This window comes from Carcharodon carcharias (assembly GCF_017639515.1).
Source record: "Carcharodon carcharias isolate sCarCar2 chromosome 39 unlocalized genomic scaffold, sCarCar2.pri SUPER_39_unloc_3, whole genome shotgun sequence".
Lineage (NCBI taxonomy): Eukaryota > Metazoa > Chordata > Chondrichthyes > Lamniformes > Lamnidae > Carcharodon > Carcharodon carcharias.
The window spans coordinates 1,004,339-1,026,838 of NW_024470836.1; the positions used below are offsets into that span (position 1 = coordinate 1,004,339).

At 46.8% G+C, this 22,500-nt stretch overlaps 1 protein-coding gene across 1 annotated transcript in view; it reads right to left on the reverse strand.

Moving 5' to 3' along the window:
* The window catches only part of LOC121274965 (nucleoside diphosphate kinase A-like), a 47,872-nt gene that overhangs the window by 2,576 nt on the left and 22,796 nt on the right, over positions 1-22,500 (reverse strand). Inside the window, exons 3-4 of the mRNA XM_041182338.1 lie at positions 855-956; positions 105-217 (exon numbers count right to left, since the gene is read on the reverse strand). Of these exons, the coding sequence (XP_041038272.1) occupies positions 105-217; positions 855-956 (215 nt within the window). The remainder of the gene's footprint in view (positions 1-104; positions 218-854; positions 957-22,500) is intronic.

Genomic DNA, 22,500 nt, shown 5'->3' on the forward strand with positions numbered 1-22,500 from the left:
GAGACCAGAACTGTGCACGGTGCTCCGAGTGTGGTCTAACCGAGGGATACGGAGACAGGAATTTTTTGACAGACTTCCCTTTCCCGATGTCCCCTGTCAGTTACCTTCCCACTTGGACACACAGATCCCCGCGGATGGTTCCTGGTTTAGAATCGGCTGGGTTTGTTTCCCCGAGCATATCCCGGCTAACCTTCACAATACTCTGTCCTTCCCAGCACTAGAGAAATAACAGCAGAGAGAGAGAGGGAGAGAATGTCAGAGCATTGCAGATACATCTTCCCAAGATACCAGTCAGTGTACAGATATCTCCCTGAGAGAGAGGGACTGAGAGATACCAGTCAGTAACATTCACCCCACACAAGTGTCAGGCAATGACCATCTCCAACAAGACAGAATCTAACCATCGCCCCTTGATGTTCAATGGGCATTACCCTCACTGAATCCCCCACTATCAACATCCTGGGGGTTACCATTGACCAGAAACTGAACTGGGACCAGCCATATAAATACTGTGGCTACAAGAGCAGGTCAGAGGCTGGGAATCCTGCGGAGAGTCACTCACCTCCTGACTCCCCCCAGAGCCTGTCCACCATCTACAAGGCACAAGTCAGGAGTGTGATGGGATACTCCCCACTTGCCTGGATGAGTGCAGCTCCCACAACACTCAAGAAGCTCAACACCGTCCAGGAAAAAGCAGCCCCGCTTGATCGGTTCCCCATCCACAAACATTCACTCCCTCCACCCACCGACGCACAGTAGCAGCAGCGTGTGTACCATCTACAAGATGCACTGCAGCAACTCACCAAGGCTCCTTCGACAACGCTTCAAGGACTCTGAAAGCAAGAGGAACTCACCATAGCCACAAAGGGACCAGCGGAAGTGAACTTGCAGAGACTGGCGTAAAAAGGTTTGGCCTTCAGATCGATGTAGTGTTGCTTCGCCATGTCCTCAGTGGGCTGTACCGAGAGACCAAATCACATTAACCAACATTTACCCAGAATAATCCTTTATAAGGGTGTGGGATGTATCAGAGTGTTACAGTGAGTGGTGTGGGATATATCAGAGTGTTACAGTGAGTGGTGTGGGATATATCAGAGTGTTACAGTGAGGGGTGTGGGATATATCAGAGTGTTACAGTGAGAGGAGAGGGATATATCAGAGTGTTACAGTGAGTGGTGTGGGATTTATCAGAGTGTTACAGTGAGGGGAGTGGGATATATCAGAGTGTTACAGTGAGGGGTGTGGGATATATCAGAGTGTTACAGTGAGGGGTGTGGGTTATATCAGAGAGTTACAGTGAGGGTGTGGGGTATATCAGAGTGTTACAGTGAGTGGTGTGGGATATATCAGAGTGTTACAGTGAGTGGTGTGGGATATATCAGAGTGTTACAGTGAGGGGTGTGGGATATATCAGAGTGTTACAGTGAGAGGAGAGGGATATATCAGAGTGTTACAGTGAGTGGTGTGGGATTTATCAGAGTGTTACAGTGAGGGGAGTGGGATATATCAGAGTGTTACAGTGAGGGGTGTGGGATATATCAGAGTGTTACAGTGAGGGGTGTGGGTTATATCAGAGAGTTACAGTGAGGGTGTGGGGTATATCAGAGTGTTACAGTGAGGGGTGTGGGATATATCAGAGTGTTACAGTGAGGGGTGTGGGATATATCAGAGTGTTACAGTGAGGGGTGTGGGATATATCAGAGTGTTACAGTGAGGGGTGTGGGATATATCAGAGTGTTACAGTGAGGGGTGTGTGATATATCAGAGTGTTACATTGAGGGGTGTGGGATATATCAGAGTGTTACAGTGAGGTGTGTGGGATATATCAGAGTGTTACAGTGAGGAGTGTGGGATATATCAGAGTGTTAGAGTGAGGGGTGTGGGATATATCAGAGTGTTACAGTGAGGGGTGTGGGATATATCAGAGTGTTACAGTGAGGGGTGTGGGATATATCAGAGTGTTACAGTGAGGGGTGTGGGATATATCAGAGTGTTACAGTGAGGAGTGTGGCATATATCAGAGTGTTACAGTGAGGAGTGTGGGATATATCAGAGTGTTACAGTGAGGGGTGTGGGATATATCAGAGTGTTACAGTGAGGGGTGTGGGATTTATCAGTGTTACAGTGAGGGGAGTGGGATATATCAGAGTGTTACAGTGAGGGGTGTGGGATATATCAGAGTGTTACAGTGAGGTGTGTGGGGTATATCAGAGTGTTACAGTGAGGGGTGTGGGATATATCAGAGTGTTACAGTGAGGGGTGTGGGATATATCAGAGTGTTACAGTGAGGGGTGTGGGATATATCAGAGTGTTATAGTGAGGGGTGTGGCATATATCAGAGTGTTACAGTGAGGGGTGTGGGATATATCAAAGTGTTACATTGAGGGGCGTGGGATATATCAGAGTGTTACAGTGAGGAGTGTGGGATATATCAGAGTGTTACAGTGAGGAGTGTGGGATATATCAGAGTGTTACAGTGAGGGGTGTGGGATTTATCAGAGTGTTACAGTGAGGGGAGTGGGATATATCAGAGTGTTACAGTGAGGGGTGTGGGATATATCAGAGTGTTACAGTGAGGGGTGTGGGGTATATCAGAGTGTTACAGTGAGGGGTGTGGGATATATCAGAGTGTTACAGTGAGGGGAGTGGGGTATATCAGAGTGTTACAGTGAGGAGTGTGGGGTATATCAGAGTGTTACAGTGAGGGATCTGGGGTATATCAGAGTGTTACAGTGAGGGGTGTGGGGTATATCAGAGTGTTACAGTGAGGGGTGTGGGATATATCAGAGTGTTACAGTGAGGGGTGTGGGGTATATCAGGGTGTTACAGTGAGGGGTGTGGGATATATCAGAGTGTTACTGTGAGGGGTGTGGGATATATCAGGGTGCTACAGTGAGGGTGTGGGGTATATTAGAGTGTTACAGTGACGGGTGTGGGATATATCAGACAGTTACAGTGAGGTGTGTGGGGTATATCAGAGTGTTACAGTGAGGGGTGTGGGGTATATCAGAGTGTTAAAGTGACGGGTGTGGGGTATATCAGGGTGTTACAGTGAGGGGTGTGGGATATATCAGAGTGTTACAGTGAGGGGTGTGGGGTATATCAGGGTGTTACAGTGAAAGGTGTGGGATATACAAGAGTGTTACTGTGAGGGGTGTGGGATATAACAGGGTGTTACAGTGAGGGGTGTGGGGTATATCAGAGTGTTACACTGAGGGTGTGGGATATATCAGGGTGTTAGAGTGAGGGGTGTGGGGTATATCAGAGTCTTACAGTGAGGGGTGCGGGGTATATTAGAGTGTTACAGTGACGGGTGTGTGGTATATAAGAGTGTTACAGTGAGGGGTGTGGGGTATATCACAGTGTTACATTGAGGGGTGTGGGATATATCAGAGTGTTACAGTGAGGGGTGTGTGATATATCAGAGTGTTACAGTGAGGAGTGTGGGGTATATCAGACAGTTACAGTGAGGGGTGTGTGATATATCAGAGTGTTACAGTGAGAGGAGTGGGGTATATCAGAGTGTTACAGTGAGGGGCGTGGGATATATCAGAGTGTTACAGTGAGGGGTGTGGGGTATATCTGAGTGTTACAGTGAGAGGTGTGGGGTATATCTGAGTGTTACTGTGTGGGTGTGGGATATATCAGAGTGTTACAGTGAGGGGTGTGGGATATATCAGAGTGTTACAGTGAGGAGTGTGGGATATATCAGAGTGTTAAAGTGAGGGGTGTGGGATATATCAGAGTGTTACAGTGAGGGGTGTGGGGTATATCTGAGTGTTACAGTGAGAGGTGTGGGGTATATCTGAGTGTTACTGTGTGGGTGTGGGATATATCAGAGTGTTACAGTGAGGGGTGTGGGATATATCAGAGTGTTACAGTGAGGGGTGTGGGATATATCAGAGTGTTACAGTGAGGGGTGTGGGATTTATCAGTGTTACAGTGAGGGGAGTGGGATATATCAGAGTGTTACAGTGAGGGGTGTGGGATATATCAGAGTGTTTACAGTGAGGGGAGTGGGGTATATCAGATTGTTACAGTGAGGGGTTGTGGGATATATCAGAGTGTTACAGTGAGGGGAGTGGGGTATATCAGAGTGTTACAGTGAGGAGTGTGGGGTATATCAGAGTGTTACAGTGAGGGATCTGGGGTATATCACAGTGTTACGGTGAGGGGTGTGGGGTATATCAGAGTGTTACAGTGAGAGGTGTAGGGTATATCAGAGTGTTACTGTGAGGGGTGTGGGATATATCAGAGTCTTACAGTGAGGGGTGTGGGGTATATTAGAGTGTTACAGTGACGGGTGTGTGGTATATAAGAGTGTTACAGTGAGGGGTGTGGGGTATATCACAGTGTTACATTGAGGGGTGTGGGATATATCAGAGTGTTACAGTGAGGGGTGTGTGATATATCAGAGTGTTACAGTGAGGAGTGTGGGGTATATCAGAGTGTTACAGTGAGGGGTGTGGGATATATCAGAGTGTTACAGTGAGGGGTGTGGGGTATATCAGAGTTTTACATTGAGGGGTGTGGATATATCAGAGTGTTACAGTGAGGGGTGTGGGATATTTCAGAGTGTTACAGTAAGGTGTGTGGGATATATCAGAGTGTTACAGTGAGGGGTGTGTGATATATCAGAGTGTTACAGTGAGGGGTGTGGGGTATATCAGACAGTTAAATTGAGGGGTGTGGGATATATCAGAGTGTTACAATGAGGGGTGTGGGATATATCAGAGTGTTACAATGAGGGGTGTGCGGTATATCAGATTGTTACATTCAGGGGTTTGGATATATCAGAGTGTCACAGTGAGGTGTGTGGGATATATCAGAGTGTTACAGTGAGGGGTGTCGGATATATCAGGGTGTTACACTGAGGGGAGTGGGGTATATCAGAGTGTAACAGTTAGGGGTGTGGGATATATCGGTGTGTTACAGTGAGGGGTGTGGGATATATCAGAATGTTACAGTGAGTGGTGTGGGGTATATCAGAGTGTTACAGTGAGGGGTGTCGGATATATCAGGGTGTTACACTGAGGGGAGTGGGGTATATCAGAGTGTTACAGTTAGGGGTGTGGGATATATCGGTGTGTTACAGTGAGGGGTGTCGGATATATCAGAGTGTTACAGTGAGGGGTGTGGGCTATATCAGAGTGTTACAGTGAGGGGTATGGGAAATATCAATGCGTTACAGTGAGGGGTGTGGGATATATCGGTGTGTTACAGTGAGGGGTTTGGGATATATCAGAGTGTTACAGTGAGGGGTGTGGGGTCCTTCAGATTGTTACAGTGAGAGGTGTGGGGTATATCAGAGTGTTACAGTGCGGGTGTGGGGTATATCAGAGTGTTACAGTGTGGGTGTGGGATATATCAGAGTGTTACAGTGAGGGGTGTGGGATATATCAGAGTGTTACAGTGAGGGGTGTGGGGTATATCAGAGTGTAACAGTGAGGGGTGTGGGGTATATCAGATTGTTACAGTGAGGTGTGTTTGATATATCAGAGTGTTACAGTCAGGGGAGTGGGGTATATCAGGGTGTTACAGTGAGGGGTGTGGGTTATATCAGAGTGTTACAGTGAGGGGAGTAGGGTATATCAGAGTGTTACAGTGAGGGGAGTGGGGTATATCAGAGTGTTACAGTGAGGGGTGTTGGATATATCAGACAGTTACATTGAGGTGTGTTTGATATATCAGTGTTACAGTCAGGGGAGTGGGGTATATCAGGGTGTTACAGTGAGGGGTGTGGGTTATATCAGAGTGTTACAGTGAGGGGAGTAGGGTATATCAGAGTGTTACAGTGAGGGGTGTGGGGTATATCAGACAGTTACAGTGAGGGGTGTGTGATATATCAGAGTGTTACAGTGAGAGGAGTGGGGTATATCAGAGTGTTACAGTGAGGGGCGTGGGATATATCAGAGTGTTACAGTGAGGGGTGTGGGATATATCAGAGTGTTACAGTGAGGAGTGTGGGATATATCAGAGTGTTAAAGTGAGGGGTGTGGGATATATCAGAGTGTTACAGTGAGGGGTGTGGGGTATATCTGAGTGTTACAGTGAGAGGTGTGGGGTATATCTGAGTGTTACTGTGTGGGTGTGGGATATATCAGAGTGTTACAGTGAGGGGTGTGGGATATATCAGAGTGTTACAGTGAGGGGTGTGGGATATATCAGAGTGTTACAGTGAGGGGTGTGGGATTTATCAGTGTTACAGTGAGGGGAGTGGGATATATCAGAGTGTTACAGTGAGGGGTGTGGGATATATCAGAGTGTTACAGTGAGGGGAGTGGGGTATATCAGAGTGTTACAGTGAGGGTTGTGGGATATATCAGAGTGTTACAGTGAGGGGAGTGGGGTATATCAGAGTGTTACAGTGAGGAGTGTGGGGTATATCAGAGTGTTACAGTGAGGGATCTGGGGTATATCACAGTGTTACGGTGAGGGGTGTGGGGTATATCAGAGTGTTACAGTGAGAGGTGTAGGGTATATCAGAGTGTTACTGTGAGGGGTGTGGGATATATCACGGAGTTACAGTGAGGGGTGTGGGGTATATCAGAGTCTTACAGTGAGGGGTGTGGGGTATATTAGAGTGTTACAGTGACGGGTGTGTGGTATATAAGAGTGTTACAGTGAGGGGTGTGGGGTATATCACAGTGTTACATTGAGGGGTGTGGGATATATCAGAGTGTTACAGTGAGGGGTGTGTGATATATCAGAGTGTTACAGTGAGGAGTGTGGGGTATATCAGAGTGTTACAGTGAGGAGTGTGGGGTATATCAGAGTGTTACAGTGAGGGGTGTGGGGTTTACCAGAGTGTTACAGTGAGGAGTGTGGGGTATATCAGAGTGTTACAGTGAGGGGTGTGGGGTATATCAGACAGTTACAGTGAGGGGTGTGGGATATATCAGAGTGTTATATTGTGGGTTGTGGGGTATATCAGAGTTTTACATTGAGGGGTGTAGGATATATCATGTGTTACAGTGAGGGGTGTGGGATATTTCAGAGTGTTACAGTAAGGGGTGTGGGATATATCAGAGTGTTACAGTGAGGGGTGTGTGATATATCAGAGTGTTACAGTGAGGGTTGTGGGGTATATCAGATTGTTACAGTGAGGGGTGTGGGATATATCAGAGTGTTACAGTGAGGGGTGTGTGATATATCAGACTGTTACAGTGAGGGGTGTGGGGTATATCAGACAGTTAAATTGAGGGGTGTGGGGTGTATCAGAGTGTTACAATGAGGGGTGTTGGTTATATCAGAGTGTTACAATGAGGGGTGTGTGGTATATTAGTTTGTTACATTCAGGGGGTTTGGATATATCATAGTGTCACAGTGAGGTGTGTGGGATATATCAGAGTGTTACAGTGAGGGGTGTGGGTTATATCAGTGTGTTACAGTGAGAGGTGTGGGGTATATCAGAGTGTTACAGTGAGGGGTGTGGGATATATCAGAGTGTTACAGTGAGGGTTGTGGGATATATCAGTGTATTACAGTGAGGGTGTGTGGGGTATAACAGTGAGCTACAGTGACGGGGTGTTCGGATAAGTCAGGAGTGTACAGTGAGGGTGCGTGGTATGTCAGAGTGTTTAACAGTTACGGGTGTGGGATATATCAGAGTGTTACAGTAGGGGGTGGTGGGAATGATCAATATCAGAGTGTTACAGTGAGGGGTGTGGGCTATATCAGAGTGTTACAGTGAGGGGTATGGGAAATATCAATGTGTTACAGTGAGGGGTGTGGGATATATCGGTGTGTTACAGTGAGGGGTTTGGGATATATCAGAGTGTTACAGTGAGGGGTGTGGGGTCCTTCAGATTGTTACAGTGAGAGGTGTGGGGTATATCAGAGTGTTACAGTGAGGAGTGTGGGGTATATCAGAGTGTAACAGTGTGGGTGTGGGATATATCAGAGTGTTACAGTGAGGGGTGTGGGATATATCAGAGTGTTACAGTGAGGGGTGTGGGGTATATCAGAGTGTAACAGTGAGGGGTGTGGGGTATATCAGATTGTTACAGTGAGGTGTGTTTGATATATCAGAGTGTTACAGTCAGGGGAGTGGGGTATATCAGGGTGTTACAGTGAGGGGTGTGGGGTATATCAGAGTGTTACAGTGAGGGGAGTAGGGTATATCAGAGTGTTACAGTGAGGGGAGTGGGGTATATCAGAGTGTTACAGTGAGGGGTGTGGGATATATCAGAGTGTTACATTGAGGTGTGTGGGATATATCAGAGTGTTACAGTCAGGGGAGTGGGGTATATCAGGGTGTTACAGTGAGGGGTGTGGGTTATATCAGAGTGTTACAGTGAGGGGAGTAGGGTATATCAGAGTGTTACAGTGAGGGGTGTGGGATATATCAGAGTGTTACAGTGAGGGGTGTGGCATATATCAGAGTGTTACAGTGAGGTGTGTGGGATATATCAAAGTGTTACATTGAGGGGCGTGGGATATATCAGAGTGTTACAGTGAGGAGTGTGGGATATATCAGAGTGTTACAGTGAGGGGAGTGGGATATATCAGAGTGTTACAGTGAGGGGTGTGGGATATATCAGAGTGTTACAGTGAGGGGAGTGGGGTATATCAGAGTGTTACAGTGAGGGGTGTGGGATATATCAGAGTGTTACAGTGAGGGGTGTGGGGTATATCAGGGTGCTACAGTGAGGGTGTGGGGTATATCAGAGTGTTACAGTGAGGGATCTGGGGTATATCAGAGTGTTACAGTGAGGAGTGTGGGGTATATCAGAGTGTTACAGTGAGGGATCTGGGGTATATCAGAGTGTTACAGTGACGTGTGTGGGATATATCAGACAGTTACAGTGAGGTGTGTGGGGTATATCAGAGTGTTACAGTGAGGGGTGTGGGGTATATCAGAGTGTTAAAGTGACGGGTGTGGGGTATATCAGGGTGTTACAGTGAGGGGTGTGGGATATATCAGAGTTGTTACAGTGAGGGGTGTGGGGTATATCAAGGTGTTACAGTGAAAGGTGTGGGATATACAAGAGTGTTACTGTGAGGGGTGTGGGATATAACAGGGTGTTACCGTGAGGGGTGTGGGGTATATCAGAGTTTTACACTGAGGGTGTGGGATATATCAGGGTGTTAGAGTGAGGGGTGTGGGGTATATCAGAGTCTTACAGTGAGGGGTGTGGGGTATATTAGAGTGTTACAGTGACGGGTGTGTGGTATATAAGAGTGTTACAGTGAGGGGTGTGGGGTATATAACAGTGTTACATTGAGGGGTGTGGGATATATCAGAGTGTTACAGTGAGGGGTATGTGATATATCAGAGTGTTACAGTGAGGAGTGTGGGGTATATCAGACAGTTACAGTGAGGGGTGTGGGATATATCAGAGTGTTACAGTGAGGGGTGTGGGGTATATCAGAGTGTTACATTGAGGGGTGTGGATATATCAGAGTGTTACAGTGAGGGGTGTGGGATATATCAGAGTGTTACAGTGAGGGGTGTGGGATATATCAGAGTGTTACAGTGAGGGGTGTGTGATATATCAGAGTGTTACAGTGAGAGGAGTGGGGTATATCAGAGTGTTACAGTGAGGGGCGTGGGATATATCAGAGTGTTACAGTGAGGAGTGTGGGATATATCAGAGTGTTAACGTGAGGGGTGTGGGATATATCAGAGTGTTACAGTGAGGGGTGTGGGGTATATCTGAGTGTTACAGTGAGAGGTGTGGGGTATATCTGAGTGTTACTGTGTGGGTGTGGGATATATCAGAGTGTTACAGTGAGGGGTGTGGGATATATCAGAGTGTTACAGTGAGGGGTGTGGGATATATCAGAGTGTTACAGTGAGGGGTGTGGGATTTATCAGTGTTACAGTGAGGGGAGTGGGATATATCAGAGTGTTACAGTGAGGGGTGTGGGATATATCAGAGTGTTACAGTGAGGGGAGTGGGGTATATCAGAGTGTTACAGTGAGGGGTGTGGGATATATCAGAGTGTTACAGTGAGGGGAGTGGGGTATATCAGAGTGTTACAGTGAGGAGTGTGGGGTATATCGAGTGTTACAGTGAGGGGTCTGGGGTATATCAGAGTGTTACAGTGAGGGGTGTGGGGTATATCAGAGTGTTACAGTGAGGGGTGTGGGATATATCAGAGTGTAACAGTGAGGGGTGTGAGGTTTTCAGAGTGTTACAGTGAGGGGTGTGGGGTATATCAGAGTTTTACACTGAGGGTGTGGGATATATCAGGGTGTTAGAGTGAGGGGTGTGGGGTATATCAGAGTCTTACAGTGAGGGGTGTGGGGTATATTAGAGTGTTACAGTGACGGGTGTGTGGTATATAAGAGTGTTTCAGTGAGGGGTGTGGGGTATATAACAGTGTTACATTGAGGGGTGTGGGATATATCAGAGTGTTACAGTGAGGGGTATGTGATATATCAGAGTGTTACAGTGAGGAGTGTGGGGTATATCAGACAGTTACAGTGAGGGGTGTGGGATATATCAGAGTGTTACAGTGAGGGGTGTGGGGTATATCAGGAGTGTTACATTGAGGGGTGTGGATATATCAGAGTGTTACAGTGAGGGGTGTGGGATATATCAGAGTGTTACAGTGAGGGGTGTGGGATATATCAGAGTGTTACAGTGAGGGGTGTGTGATATATCAGAGTGTTACAGTGAGAGGAGTGGGGTATATCAGAGTGTTACAGTGAGGGGCGTGGGATATATCAGAGTGTTACAGTGAGGAGTGTGGGATATATCAGAGTGTTACAGTGAGGGGTGTGGGATATATCAGAGTGTTACAGTGAGGGGTGTGGGGTATATCTGAGTGTTACAGTGAGAGGTGTGGGGTATATCTGAGTGTTACTGTGTGGGGTGTGGGATATATCAGAGTGTTACAGTGAGGGGTGTGGGATATATCAGAGTGTTACAGTGAGGGGTGTGGGATATATCAGAGTGTTACAGTGAGGGGTGTGGGATTTATCAGTGTTACAGTGAGGGGAGTGGGATATATCAGAGTGTTACAGTGAGGGGTGTGGGATATATCAGAGTGTTACAGTGAGGGGTGTGGGGTATATCAGAGTGTTAAAGTGACGGGTGTGGGGTATATCAGGGTGTTACAGTGAGGGGTGTGGGATATATCAGAGTTGTTACAGTGAGGGGTGTGGGGTATATCAAGGTGTTACAGTGAAAGGTGTGGGATATACAAGAGTGTTACTGTGAGGGGTGTGGGATATAACAGGGTGTTACAGTGAGGGGTGTGGGGTATATCAGAGTTTTACACTGAGGGTGTGGGATATATCAGGGTGTTAGAGTGAGGGGTGTGGGGTATATCAGAGTCTTACAGTGAGGGGTGTGGGGTATATTAGAGTGTTACAGTGACGGGTGTGTGGTATATAAGAGTGTTACAGTGAGGGGTGTGGGGTATATAACAGTGTTACATTGAGGGGTGTGGGATATATCAGAGTGTTACAGTGAGGGGTATGTGATATATCAGAGTGTTACAGTGATGGGTGTGGGATTTATCAGATTGTTACAGTGAGGGGTGTGGGATATATCAGAGTGTTACAGTGAGGGGTGTGTGGTATATCAGAGTGTTACATTGAGGGGTGTGGAGTATATCAGAATGTTATAGGGAGGGGTGTGGGGCTTACAGAGTGTTACAGTGAGGGGTGTGTGGTATATCAGAGTGTTACAGTGAGGGGTGTGTGATATATCAGAGTGTTACAGTGAGAGGAGTGGGGTATATCAGAGTGTTACAGTGAGGGGCGTGGGATATATCAGAGTGTTACAGTGAGGAGTGTGGGATATATCAGAGTGTTAACGTGAGGGGTGTGGGATATATCAGAGTGTTACAGTGAGGGGTGTGGGGTATATCTGAGTGTTACAGTGAGAGGTGTGGGGTATATCTGAGTGTTACTGTGTGGGTGTGGGATATATCAGAGTGTTACAGTGAGGGGTGTGGGATATATCAGAGTGTTACAGTGAGGGGTGTGGGATATATCAGAGTGTTACAGTGAGGGGTGTGGGATTTATCAGTGTTACAGTGAGGGGAGTGGGATATATCAGAGTGTTACAGTGAGGGGTGTGGGATATATCAGAGTGTTACAGTGAGGGGAGTGGGGTATATCAGAGTGTTACAGTGAGGGGTGTGGGATATATCAGAGTGTTACAGTGAGGGGAGTGGGGTATATCAGAGTGTTACAGTGAGGAGTGTGGGGTATATCAGAGTGTTACAGTGAGGGATCTGGGGTATATCAGAGTGTTACAGTGAGGGGTGTGGGGTATATCAGAGTGTTACAGTGAGGGGTGTGGGATATATCAGAGTGTTACAGTGAGGGGTGTGGGATATATCAGAGTGTTACAGTGAGGGGTGTGGGGTATATCAGAGTTTTACACTGAGGGTGTGGGATATATCAGGGTGTTAGAGTGAGGGGTGTGGGGTATATCAGAGTCTTACAGTGAGGGGTGTGGGGTATATTAGAGTGTTACAGTGACGGGTGTGTGGTATATAAGAGTGTTACAGTGAGGGGTGTGGGGTATATAACAGTGTTACATTGAGGGGTGTGGGATATATCAGAGTGTTACAGTGAGGGGTATGTGATATATCAGAGTGTTACAGTGAGGAGTGTGGGGTATATCAGACAGTTACAGTGAGGGGTGTGGGATATATCAGAGTGTTACAGTGAGGGGTGTGGGGTATATCAGAGTGTTACATTGAGGGGTGTGGATATATCAGAGTGTTACAGTGAGGGGTGTGGGATATATCAGAGTGTTACAGTGAGGGGTGTGGGATATATCAGAGTGTTACAGTGAGGGGTGTGTGATATATCAGAGTGTTACAGTGAGAGGAGTGGGGTATATCAGAGTGTTACAGTGAGGGGCGTGGGATATATCAGAGTGTTACAGTGAGGAGTGTGGGATATATCAGAGTGTTAACGTGAGGGGTGTGGGATATATCAGAGTGTTACAGTGAGGGGTGTGGGGTATATCTGAGTGTTACAGTGAGAGGTGTGGGGTATATCTGAGTGTTACTGTGTGGGTGTGGGATATATCAGAGTGTTACAGTGAGGGGTGTGGGATATATCAGAGTGTTACAGTGAGGGGTGTGGGATATATCAGAGTGTTACAGTGAGGGGTGTGGGATTTATCAGTGTTACAGTGAGGGGAGTGGGATATATCAGAGTGTTACAGTGAGGGGTGTGGGATATATCAGAGTGTTACAGTGAGGGGAGTGGGGTATATCAGAGTGTTACAGTGAGGGGTGTGGGATATATCAGAGTGTTACAGTGAGGGGAGTGGGGTATATCAGAGTGTTACAGTGAGGAGTGTGGGGTATATCAGAGTGTTACAGTGAGGGATCTGGGGTATATCAGAGTGTTACAGTGAGGGGTGTGGGGTATATCAGAGTGTTACAGTGAGGGGTGTGGGATATATCAGAGTGTTACAGTGAGGGGTGTGGGATTTATCAGTGTTACAGTGAGGGGAGTGGGATATATCAGAGTGTTACAGTGAGGGGTGTGGGGTATATCAGGGTGTTACAGTGAGGGGTGTGGGATATATCAGAGTGTTACTGTGAGGGGTGTGGGATATATCAGGGTGCTACAGTGAGGGTGTGGGGTATATCAGAGTGTTAAAGTGACGGGTGTGGGGTATATCAGGGTGTTACAGTGAGGGGTGTGGGATATATCAGAGTGTTACAGTGAGGGGTGTGGGGTATATCAGGGTGTTACAGTGAAAGGTGTGGGATATACAAGAGTGTAACTGTGAGGGGTGTGGGATATAACAGGGTGTTACAGTGAGGGGTGTGGGGTATATCAGAGTGTTACACTGAGGGTGTGGGATATATCAGGGTGTTAGAGTGAGGGGTGTGGGGTATATCAGAGTGTTACAGTGAGGGGTGTGGGATATATCAGAGTGTTACAGTGAGGGGTGTGGGATATATCAGAGAGTTACAGTGAGGGGTGTGGAGTATATTAGAGTGTTACAGTGACGGGTGTGTGGTATATAAGAGTGTTACAGTGAGGGGTGTGGGGTATATCACATTGTTACATTGAGGGGTGTGGGATATATCAGAGTGTTACAGTGAGGGGTGTGTGATATATCAGAGTGTTACAGTGAGGAGTGTGGGGTATATCAGACAGTTACAGTGAGGGGTGTGGGATATATCAGAGTGTTACAATGAGGGGTGTGGGGTATATCAGAGTGTTACATTGAGGGGTGTGGATATATCAGAGTGTTACAGTGAGGGGTGTGGGATATATCAGAGTGTTACAGTGAGGGGTGTGGGATATATCAGAGTGTTACAGTGAGGGGTGTGTGATATATCAGAGTGTTACAGTGAGAGGAGTGGGGTATATCAGAGTGTTACAGTGAGGGGCGTGGGATATATCAGAGTGTTACAGTGAGGGGTGTGGGATATATCAGAGTGTTACAGTGAGGAGTGTGGGATATATCAGAGTGTTAAAGTGAGGGGTGTGGGATATATCAGAGTGTTACAGTGAGGGGTGTGGGGTATATCTGAGTGTTACAGTGAGAGGTGTGGGGTATATCTGAGTGTTACTGTGTGGGTGTGGGATATATCAGAGTGTTACAGTGAGGGGTGTGGGATATATCAGAGTGTTACAGTGAGGGGAGTGGGGTATATCAGAGTGTTACAGTGAGGGGTGTGGGATATATCAGAGTGTTACAGTGAGGGGAGTGGGGTATATCAGAGTGTTACAGTGAGGGATCTGGGGTATATCACAGTGTTACGGTGAGGGGTGTGAGGTATATCAGAGTGTTACAGTGAGAGGTGTAGGGTATATCAGAGTGTTACTGTGAGGGGTGTGGGATATATCACGGAGTTACAGTGAGGGGTGTGGGGTATATCAGAGTGTTACAGTGAGGGTGTGGGATATATCAGGGTGTTAGAGTGAGGGGTGTGGGGTATATCAGAGTCTTACAGTGAGGGGTGTGGGGTTTATTAGAGTGTTACAGTGACGGGTGTGTGGTATATAAGAGTGTTACAGTGAGGGGTGTGGGGTATATCACAGTGTTACATTGAGGGGTGTGGGATATATCAGAGTGTTACAGTGAGGGGTGTGTGATATATCAGAGTGTTACAGTGAGGAGTGTGGGGTATATCAGACAGTTACAGTGAGGGGTGTGGGATATATCAGAGTGTTACAGTGAGGGGTGTGGGGTATATCAGAGTGTTACAGTGAGGGGTGTGGGATATATCAGACTGTTACAGTGAGGTGTGTGGGGTATATCAGATTGTTACAGTGAGGGGTGTGGGATATATCAGAGTGTTACAGTGAGGGGTGTGTGATATATCAGAGTGTTACAGTAAGGGGTGTGTGATATATCAGAGTGTTACAGTGAGGGATGTGGGGTATATCAGACAGTTACAGTGAGGGGTGTGGGATATATCAGAGTGTTACAATGAGGGGTGTGGGGTATATCAGAGTTTTACATTGAGGGGTGTGGATATATCAGAGTGTTACAGTGAGGGGTGTGGGATATTTCAGAGTGTTACAGTAAGGGGTGTGGGATATATCGGAGTGTTACAGTGAGGGGTGTGTGATATATCAGAGAGTTACAGTGAGGGGTGTGGGGTATATCAGACAGTTAAATTGAGGGGTGTGGGATATATCAGAGTGTTACAATGAGGGGTGTGCGGTATATCAGACTGTTACATTCAGGGGTTTGGATATATCAGAGTGTCACAGTGAGGTGTGTGGGATATATCAGAGTGTTACAGTGAGGGGTGTCGGATATATCAGGGTGTTACACTGAGGGGAGTGGGGTATATCAGAGTGTTACAGTTAGGGGTGTGGGATATATCGGTGTGTTACAGTGAGGGGTGTGGGATATATCAGAGTGTTACAGTGAGGGGTGTGGGCTATATCAGAGTGTTACAGTGAGGGGTATGGGAAATATCAATGTGTTACAGTGAGGGGTGTGGGATATATCGGTGTGTTACAGTGAGGGGTTTGGGATATATCAGAGTGTTACAGTGAGGGGTGTGGGGTCCTTCAGATTGTTACAGTGAGAGGTGTGGGGTATATCAGACTGTTACAGTGTGGGTGTGGGGTATATCAGATTGTTACAGTGAGAGGTGTGGGGTATATCAGACTGTTACAGTGTGGGTGTGGGATATATCAGAGTGTTACAGTGAGGGGTGTGGGATATATCAGAGTGTTACAGTGAGGGGTGTGGGGTATATCAGAGTGTTACAGTGAGGGGAGTTGGGTATATCAGATTGTTACAGTGAGGGGTGTTGGATATATCAGACAGTTACATTGAGGTGTGTTTGATATATCAGATTGTTACAGTCAGGGGAGTGGGGTATATCAGGGTGTTACAGTGAGGGGTGTGGGATATATCAGAGTGTTACAGTGAGGGGAGTGGGGTATATCAGAGTGTTACAGTGAGGAGTGTGGGGTATATCAGAGTGTTACAGTGAGGGATCTGGGGTATATCACAGTGTTACGGTGAGGGGTGTGAGGTATATCAGAGTGTTACAGTGAGAGGTGTAGGGTATATCAGAGTGTTACTGTGAGGGGTGTGGGATATATCACGGAGTTACAGTGAGGGGTGTGGGGTATATCAGAGTGTTACAGTGAGGGTGTGGGATATATCAGGGTGTTAGAGTGAGGGGTGTGGGGTATATCAGAGTCTTACAGTGAGGGGTGTTGGGTATATTAGAGTGTTACAGTGACGGGTGTGTGGTATATAAGAGTGTTACAGTGAGGGGTGTGGGGTATATCACAGTGTTACATTGAGGGGTGTGGGATATATCAGAGTGTTACAGTGAGGGGTGTGTGATATATCAGAGTGTTACAGTGAGGAGTGTGGGGTATATCAGACAGTTACAGTGAGGGGTGTGGGATATATCAGAGTGTTACAGTGAGGGGTGTGGGGTACATCAGAGTGTTACAGTGAGGGGTGTGGGATATATCAGACTGTTACAGTGAGGTGTGTGGGGTATATCAGATTGTTACAGTGAGGGGTGTGGGATATATCAGAGTGTTACAGTGAGGGGTGTGTGATATATCAGAGTGTTACAGTAAGGGGTGTGTGATATATCAGAGTGTTACAGTGAGGGATGTGGGGTATATCAGACAGTTACAGTGAGGGGTGTGGGATATATCAGAGTGTTACAATGAGGGGTGTGGGGTATATCAGAGTTTTACATTGAGGGGTGTGGATATATCAGAGTGTTACAGTGAGGGGTGTGGGATATTTCAGAGTGTTACAGTAAGGGGTGTGGGATATATCTGAGTGTTACAGTGAGGGGTGTGTGATATATCAGAGAGTTACAGTGAGGGGTGTGGGGTATATCAGACAGTTAAATTGAGGGGTGTGGGATATATCAGAGTGTTACAATGAGGGGTGTGCGGTATATCAGACTGTTACATTCAGGGGTTTGGATATATCAGAGTGTCACAGTGAGGTGTGTGGGATATATCAGAGTGTTACAGTGAGGGGTGTCGGATATATCAGGGTGTTACACTGAGGGGAGTGGGGTATATCAGAGTGTTACAGTTAGGGGTGTGGGATATATCGGTGTGTTACAGTGAGGGGTGTGGGATATATCAGAGTGTTACAGTGAGGGGTGTGGGCTATATCAGAGTGTTACAGTGAGGGGTATGGGAAATATCAATGTGTTACAGTGAGGGGTGTGGGATATATCGGTGTGTTACAGTGAGGGGTTTGGGATATATCAGAGTGTTACAGTGAGGGGTGTGGGGTCCTTCAGATTGTTACAGTGAGAGGTGTGGGGTATATCAGAGTGTTACAGTGTGGGTGTGGGGTATATCAGAGTGTTACAGTGTGGGTGTGGGATATATCAGAGTGTTACAGTGAGGGGTGTGGGATATATCAGAGTGTTACAGTGAGGGGTGTGGGGTATATCAGAGTGTTACAGTGAGGGGAGTTGGGTATATCAGAGTGTTACAGTGAGGGGTGTTGGATATATCAGACAGTTACATTGAGGTGTGTTTGATATATCAGAGTGTTACAGTCAGGGGAGTGGGGTATATCAGGGTGTTACAGTGAGGGGTGTGGGTTATATCAGAGTGTTACAGTGAGGGGAGTAGGGTATATCAGAGTGTTACAGTGACGGGTGTGGGATATATCACGGAGTTACAGTGAGGGGTGTGGGGTATATCAGAGTGTTACAGTGAGGGTGTGGGATATATCAGGGTGTTAGAGTGAGGGGTGTGGGGTATATCAGAGTCTTACAGTGAGGGGTGTTGGGTATATTAGAGTGTTACAGTGACGGGTGTGTGGTATATAAGAGTGTTACAGTGAGGGGTGTGGGGTATATCACAGTGTTACATTGAGGGGTGTGGGATATATCAGAGTGTTACAGTGAGGGGTGTGTGATATATCAGAGTGTTACAGTGAGGAGTGTGGGGTATATCAGAGTGTTACAGTGAGGGGTGTGGGATATATCAGAGTGTTACAGTGAGGGGTGTGGGGTACACCAGAGTGTTTCAGTGAGAGGTGTTGGATATAACTGAGTGTTACTGTGAGGTGTGCGTGGGGTATATCAGAGTGTTACAGTGAGGGGTGTGGGGTATCTGAGAATGTTACAGTGAGGGGTGTTGGATATATCAGAGTGTTACAGTGAGGGGTGTTCGATATATCAGAGTGTTACAGTGAGGGATGTGGGGTATATCAGACAGTTACAGTGAGGGGTGTGGGATATATCAGAGTGTTACAATGAGGGGTGTGGGGTATATCAGAGTTTTACATTGAGGGGTGTGGATATATCAGAGTGTTACAGTGAGGGGTGTGGGATATTTCAGAGTGTTACAGTAAGGGGTGTGGGATATATCGGAGTGTTACAGTGAGGGGTGTGTGATATATCAGAGAGTTACAGTGAGGGGTGTGGGGTATATCAGACAGTTAAATTGAGGGGTGTGGGATATATCAGAGTGTTACAATGAGGGGTGTGCGGTATATCAGACTGTTACATTCAGGGGTTTGGATATATCAGAGTGTCACAGTGAGGTGTGTGGGATATATCAGAGTGTTACAGTGAGGGGTGTCGGATATATCAGGGTGTTACACTGAGGGGAGTGGGGTATATCAGAGTGTTACAGTTAGGGGTGTGGGATATATCGGTGTGTTACAGTGAGGGGTGTGGGATATATCAGAGTGTTACAGTGAGGGGTGTGGGCTATATCAGAGTGTTACAGTGAGGGGTATGGGAAATATCAATGTGTTACAGTGAGGGGTGTGGGATATATCGGTGTGTTACAGTGAGGGGTTTGGGATATATCAGAGTGTTACAGTGAGGGGTGTGGGGTCCTTCAGATTGTTACAGTGAGAGGTGTGGGGTATATCAGAGTGTTACAGTGTGGGTGTGGGGTATATCAGAGTGTTACAGTGTGGGTGTGGGATATATCAGAGTGTTACAGTGAGGGGTGTGGGATATATCAGAGTGTTACAGTGAGGGGTGTGGGGTATATCAGAGTGTTACAGTGAGGGGAGTTGGGTATATCAGATTGTTACAGTGAGGGGTGTTGGATATATCAGACAGTTACATTGAGGTGTGTTTGATATATCAGAGTGTTACAGTCAGGGGAGTGGGGTATATCAGGGTGTTACAGTGAGGGGTGTGGGTTATATCAGAGTGTTACAGTGAGGGGAGTAGGGTATATCAGAGTGTTACAGTGACGGGTGTGGGATATATCAGACAGTTACAGTGAGCTGTGTGGTGTATATCAGAGTGTTACATTGAGGGGTGTGGGGTATATCAGAGTGTTACTATGAGGGGTGTGGGATATATCAGGGTGTTACAGTGAAGGTTTTGGGGTATATCAGAGTTTTACAGTGAGGGGTGTGGGGTATATCAGAGTGTTACAGTGACGGGTTTGTGGTATATCCCGGTGTTACAGTGAGGGGTGTGGGGCATATCAGAGTGTTACTGTGAGGGGTGTGGGGTATATCAGAGTGTTTCAGTGAGAGGTGTGGGATATATCAGGGTGTTACAGTGAGGGGTGTGGGATATATCAGAGTTTTACAGTGAGGTGTGTGGGGTATATCAGAATGTTACATTGAGGAGTGTGTGGTATATCAGAGTGTTACAGTGAGGGGTTTGGGATATATCAGACAGTTACAGTGAGGTGTGTGGGGTATATCAGAGTGTTACAGTGAGGGGTGTGGGATATATCAGAGTGTTACAGTGAGAGGTGTGGGGTATATCAGAGGGTTACAGTGAGGGGTGTGGGATATATCAGAGTGTTACAGTGAGGGGTGTGGTTTATATCAGAGTGTTACAGTGAGGGGTGTGGGATATATCAGAGTGTTACAGTGAGGGGTGTGGGATATATCAGAGTGTTACAGTTAGGGGTGTGGGATATATCAGAGTGTTACAGTGAGGGGTGTGGGATATATCAGAGTGTTACATTGAGAGGTGTGGGGTATATCAGAGAGTTACAGTGAGGGGTGTGGGATATATCAGACTGTTACAGTGAGGGGTGTGGGATATATCAGAGTGTTACAGTGAGGGGTGTGGGATATATCAGAGTTTTACAGTGAGGGGTGTGGGATATATCAGAGTGTTACAGTGAGGGGTGTGGGATATATCAGTTTGTTACAGTGAGGGGTGTGGAGTATATCAGAGTGTTACAGTTAGGGGTGTGGGATATATCAGAGTGTTACAGTGAGGGGTGTGGGATATATCAGAGTGTTACATTGAGGTTTGTGGGATATATCAGAGTGTTACAGTGAGGGGTGTGGGATATATCAGAGTGTTACTGTGAGGGGTGTGGGATATATCAGAGTGTTACAGTGAGGGGAGTGGGGTATATCAGAGTGTTACAGTGAGGGGTGTTGGATATATCAGACAGTTACATTGAGGTGTGTTTGATATATCAGAGTGTTACAGTCAGGGGAGTGGGGTATATCAGGGTGTTACAGTGAGGGATGTGGGTTATATCAGAGTGTTACAGTGAGGGGAGTCGGGTATATCAGAGTGTTACAGTGACGGGTGTGGGATATATCAGACAGTTACAGTGAGCTGTTTGGTGTATATCAGAGTGTTACAGTGAGGGGTGTGGGGTATATCAGAGTGTTACTGTTAGGGTTGTGGGATATATCAGGGTGTTACAGTGAGGGGAGTGGGGTATATCAGATTGTTACAGTGAGTGGTGTGGGATATATCAGGGTGTTACAGTGAAGGGTTTGGGGTATATCAGAGTTTTACAGTGAGGGGTGTGGGGTATATCAGAGTGTTACAGTGACGGGTTTGTGGTATATCAGATTGTTACAGTGAGGGGTGTGGGGTATATCAGACAGTTACAGTGAGGGGTGTGGGATATATCAGTGTGTTACAATGAGGGGTGTCGGGTATATCAGAGTTTTACATTGAGGGGTGTTGATATATCAGAGTGTTACATTGAGGCGTGTGGGATATATCAGAGTGTTACAGTGAGGGGTGTGTGATATATCAGATTGTTACAGTGAGGGGAGTGGGTTGTATCAGAGTGTTACAGTGAGGGTGTGGGAAATATCAGTGTGTTACAGTGAGGGGTGTGGGATATATCGGTGTGTTACAGTGAGGGGTTTGGGATATATCAGAGTGTTACAGTGAGGGGTGTGGGATATATCAGAGTGTTACAGTGAGGGGAGTGGGGTATATCAGAGTGTTACAGTGAGGGGTGTGGGATATATCAGAGTGTTACACTGAGGGATTTGGTATATATCAGTGTTACACTGAGGGATGTGCGATAGATCACAGTGTTACAGTGAGGCGTGTGGGATATATCAGAGTGTTACAGTGAGGGGTGTGGGATATTTCAGAGTGTTACATTGAGGTTTGTGGGATATATCAGAGTGTTACAGTGAGGGGTGTGGGATATATCAGAGTGTTACTGTGAGGGGTGTGGGATATATCAGAGTGTTACAGTGAGGGGAGTGGGGTATATCAGAGTGTTACAGTGAGGGGTGTTGGATATATCAGACAGTTACATTGAGGTGTGTTTGATATATCAGAGTGTTACAGTCAGGGGAGTGGGGTATATCAGGGTGTTACAGTGAGGGGTGTGGGTTATATCAGAGTGTTACAGTGAGGGGAGTAGGGTATATCAGAATGTTACAGTGAGGGGTGTGGGGTATATCTGAGTGTTACAGTGAGGGGTGAGGGGTATATCAGAGTGTTACAGTGAGGGGTGTGGGGTATATCTGAGTGTTACAGTGAGGGGTGAGGGGTATATCAGAGTGTTACAGTGAGGGGAGTAGGGTATATCAGAATGTTACAGTGAGGGGTGTGGGGTATATCTGAGTGTTACAGTGAGGGGAGTGGGGTATATCAGGGTGTTACAGTGAGGGGTGTGGGTTATATCAGAGTGTTACAGTGAGGGGAGTAGGGTATATCAGAATGTTACAGTGAGGGGTGTGGGGTATATCTGAGTGTTACAGTGAGGGTTGTGGGGTATATCTGAGTGTTACAGTGAGGGGTGAGGGGTATATCAGAGTGTTACAGTGAGGGGTGTGGGTTATATCAGACTGTTACAGTGAGGGGTGAGGGATATATCAGAGTGTTACAGTGAGG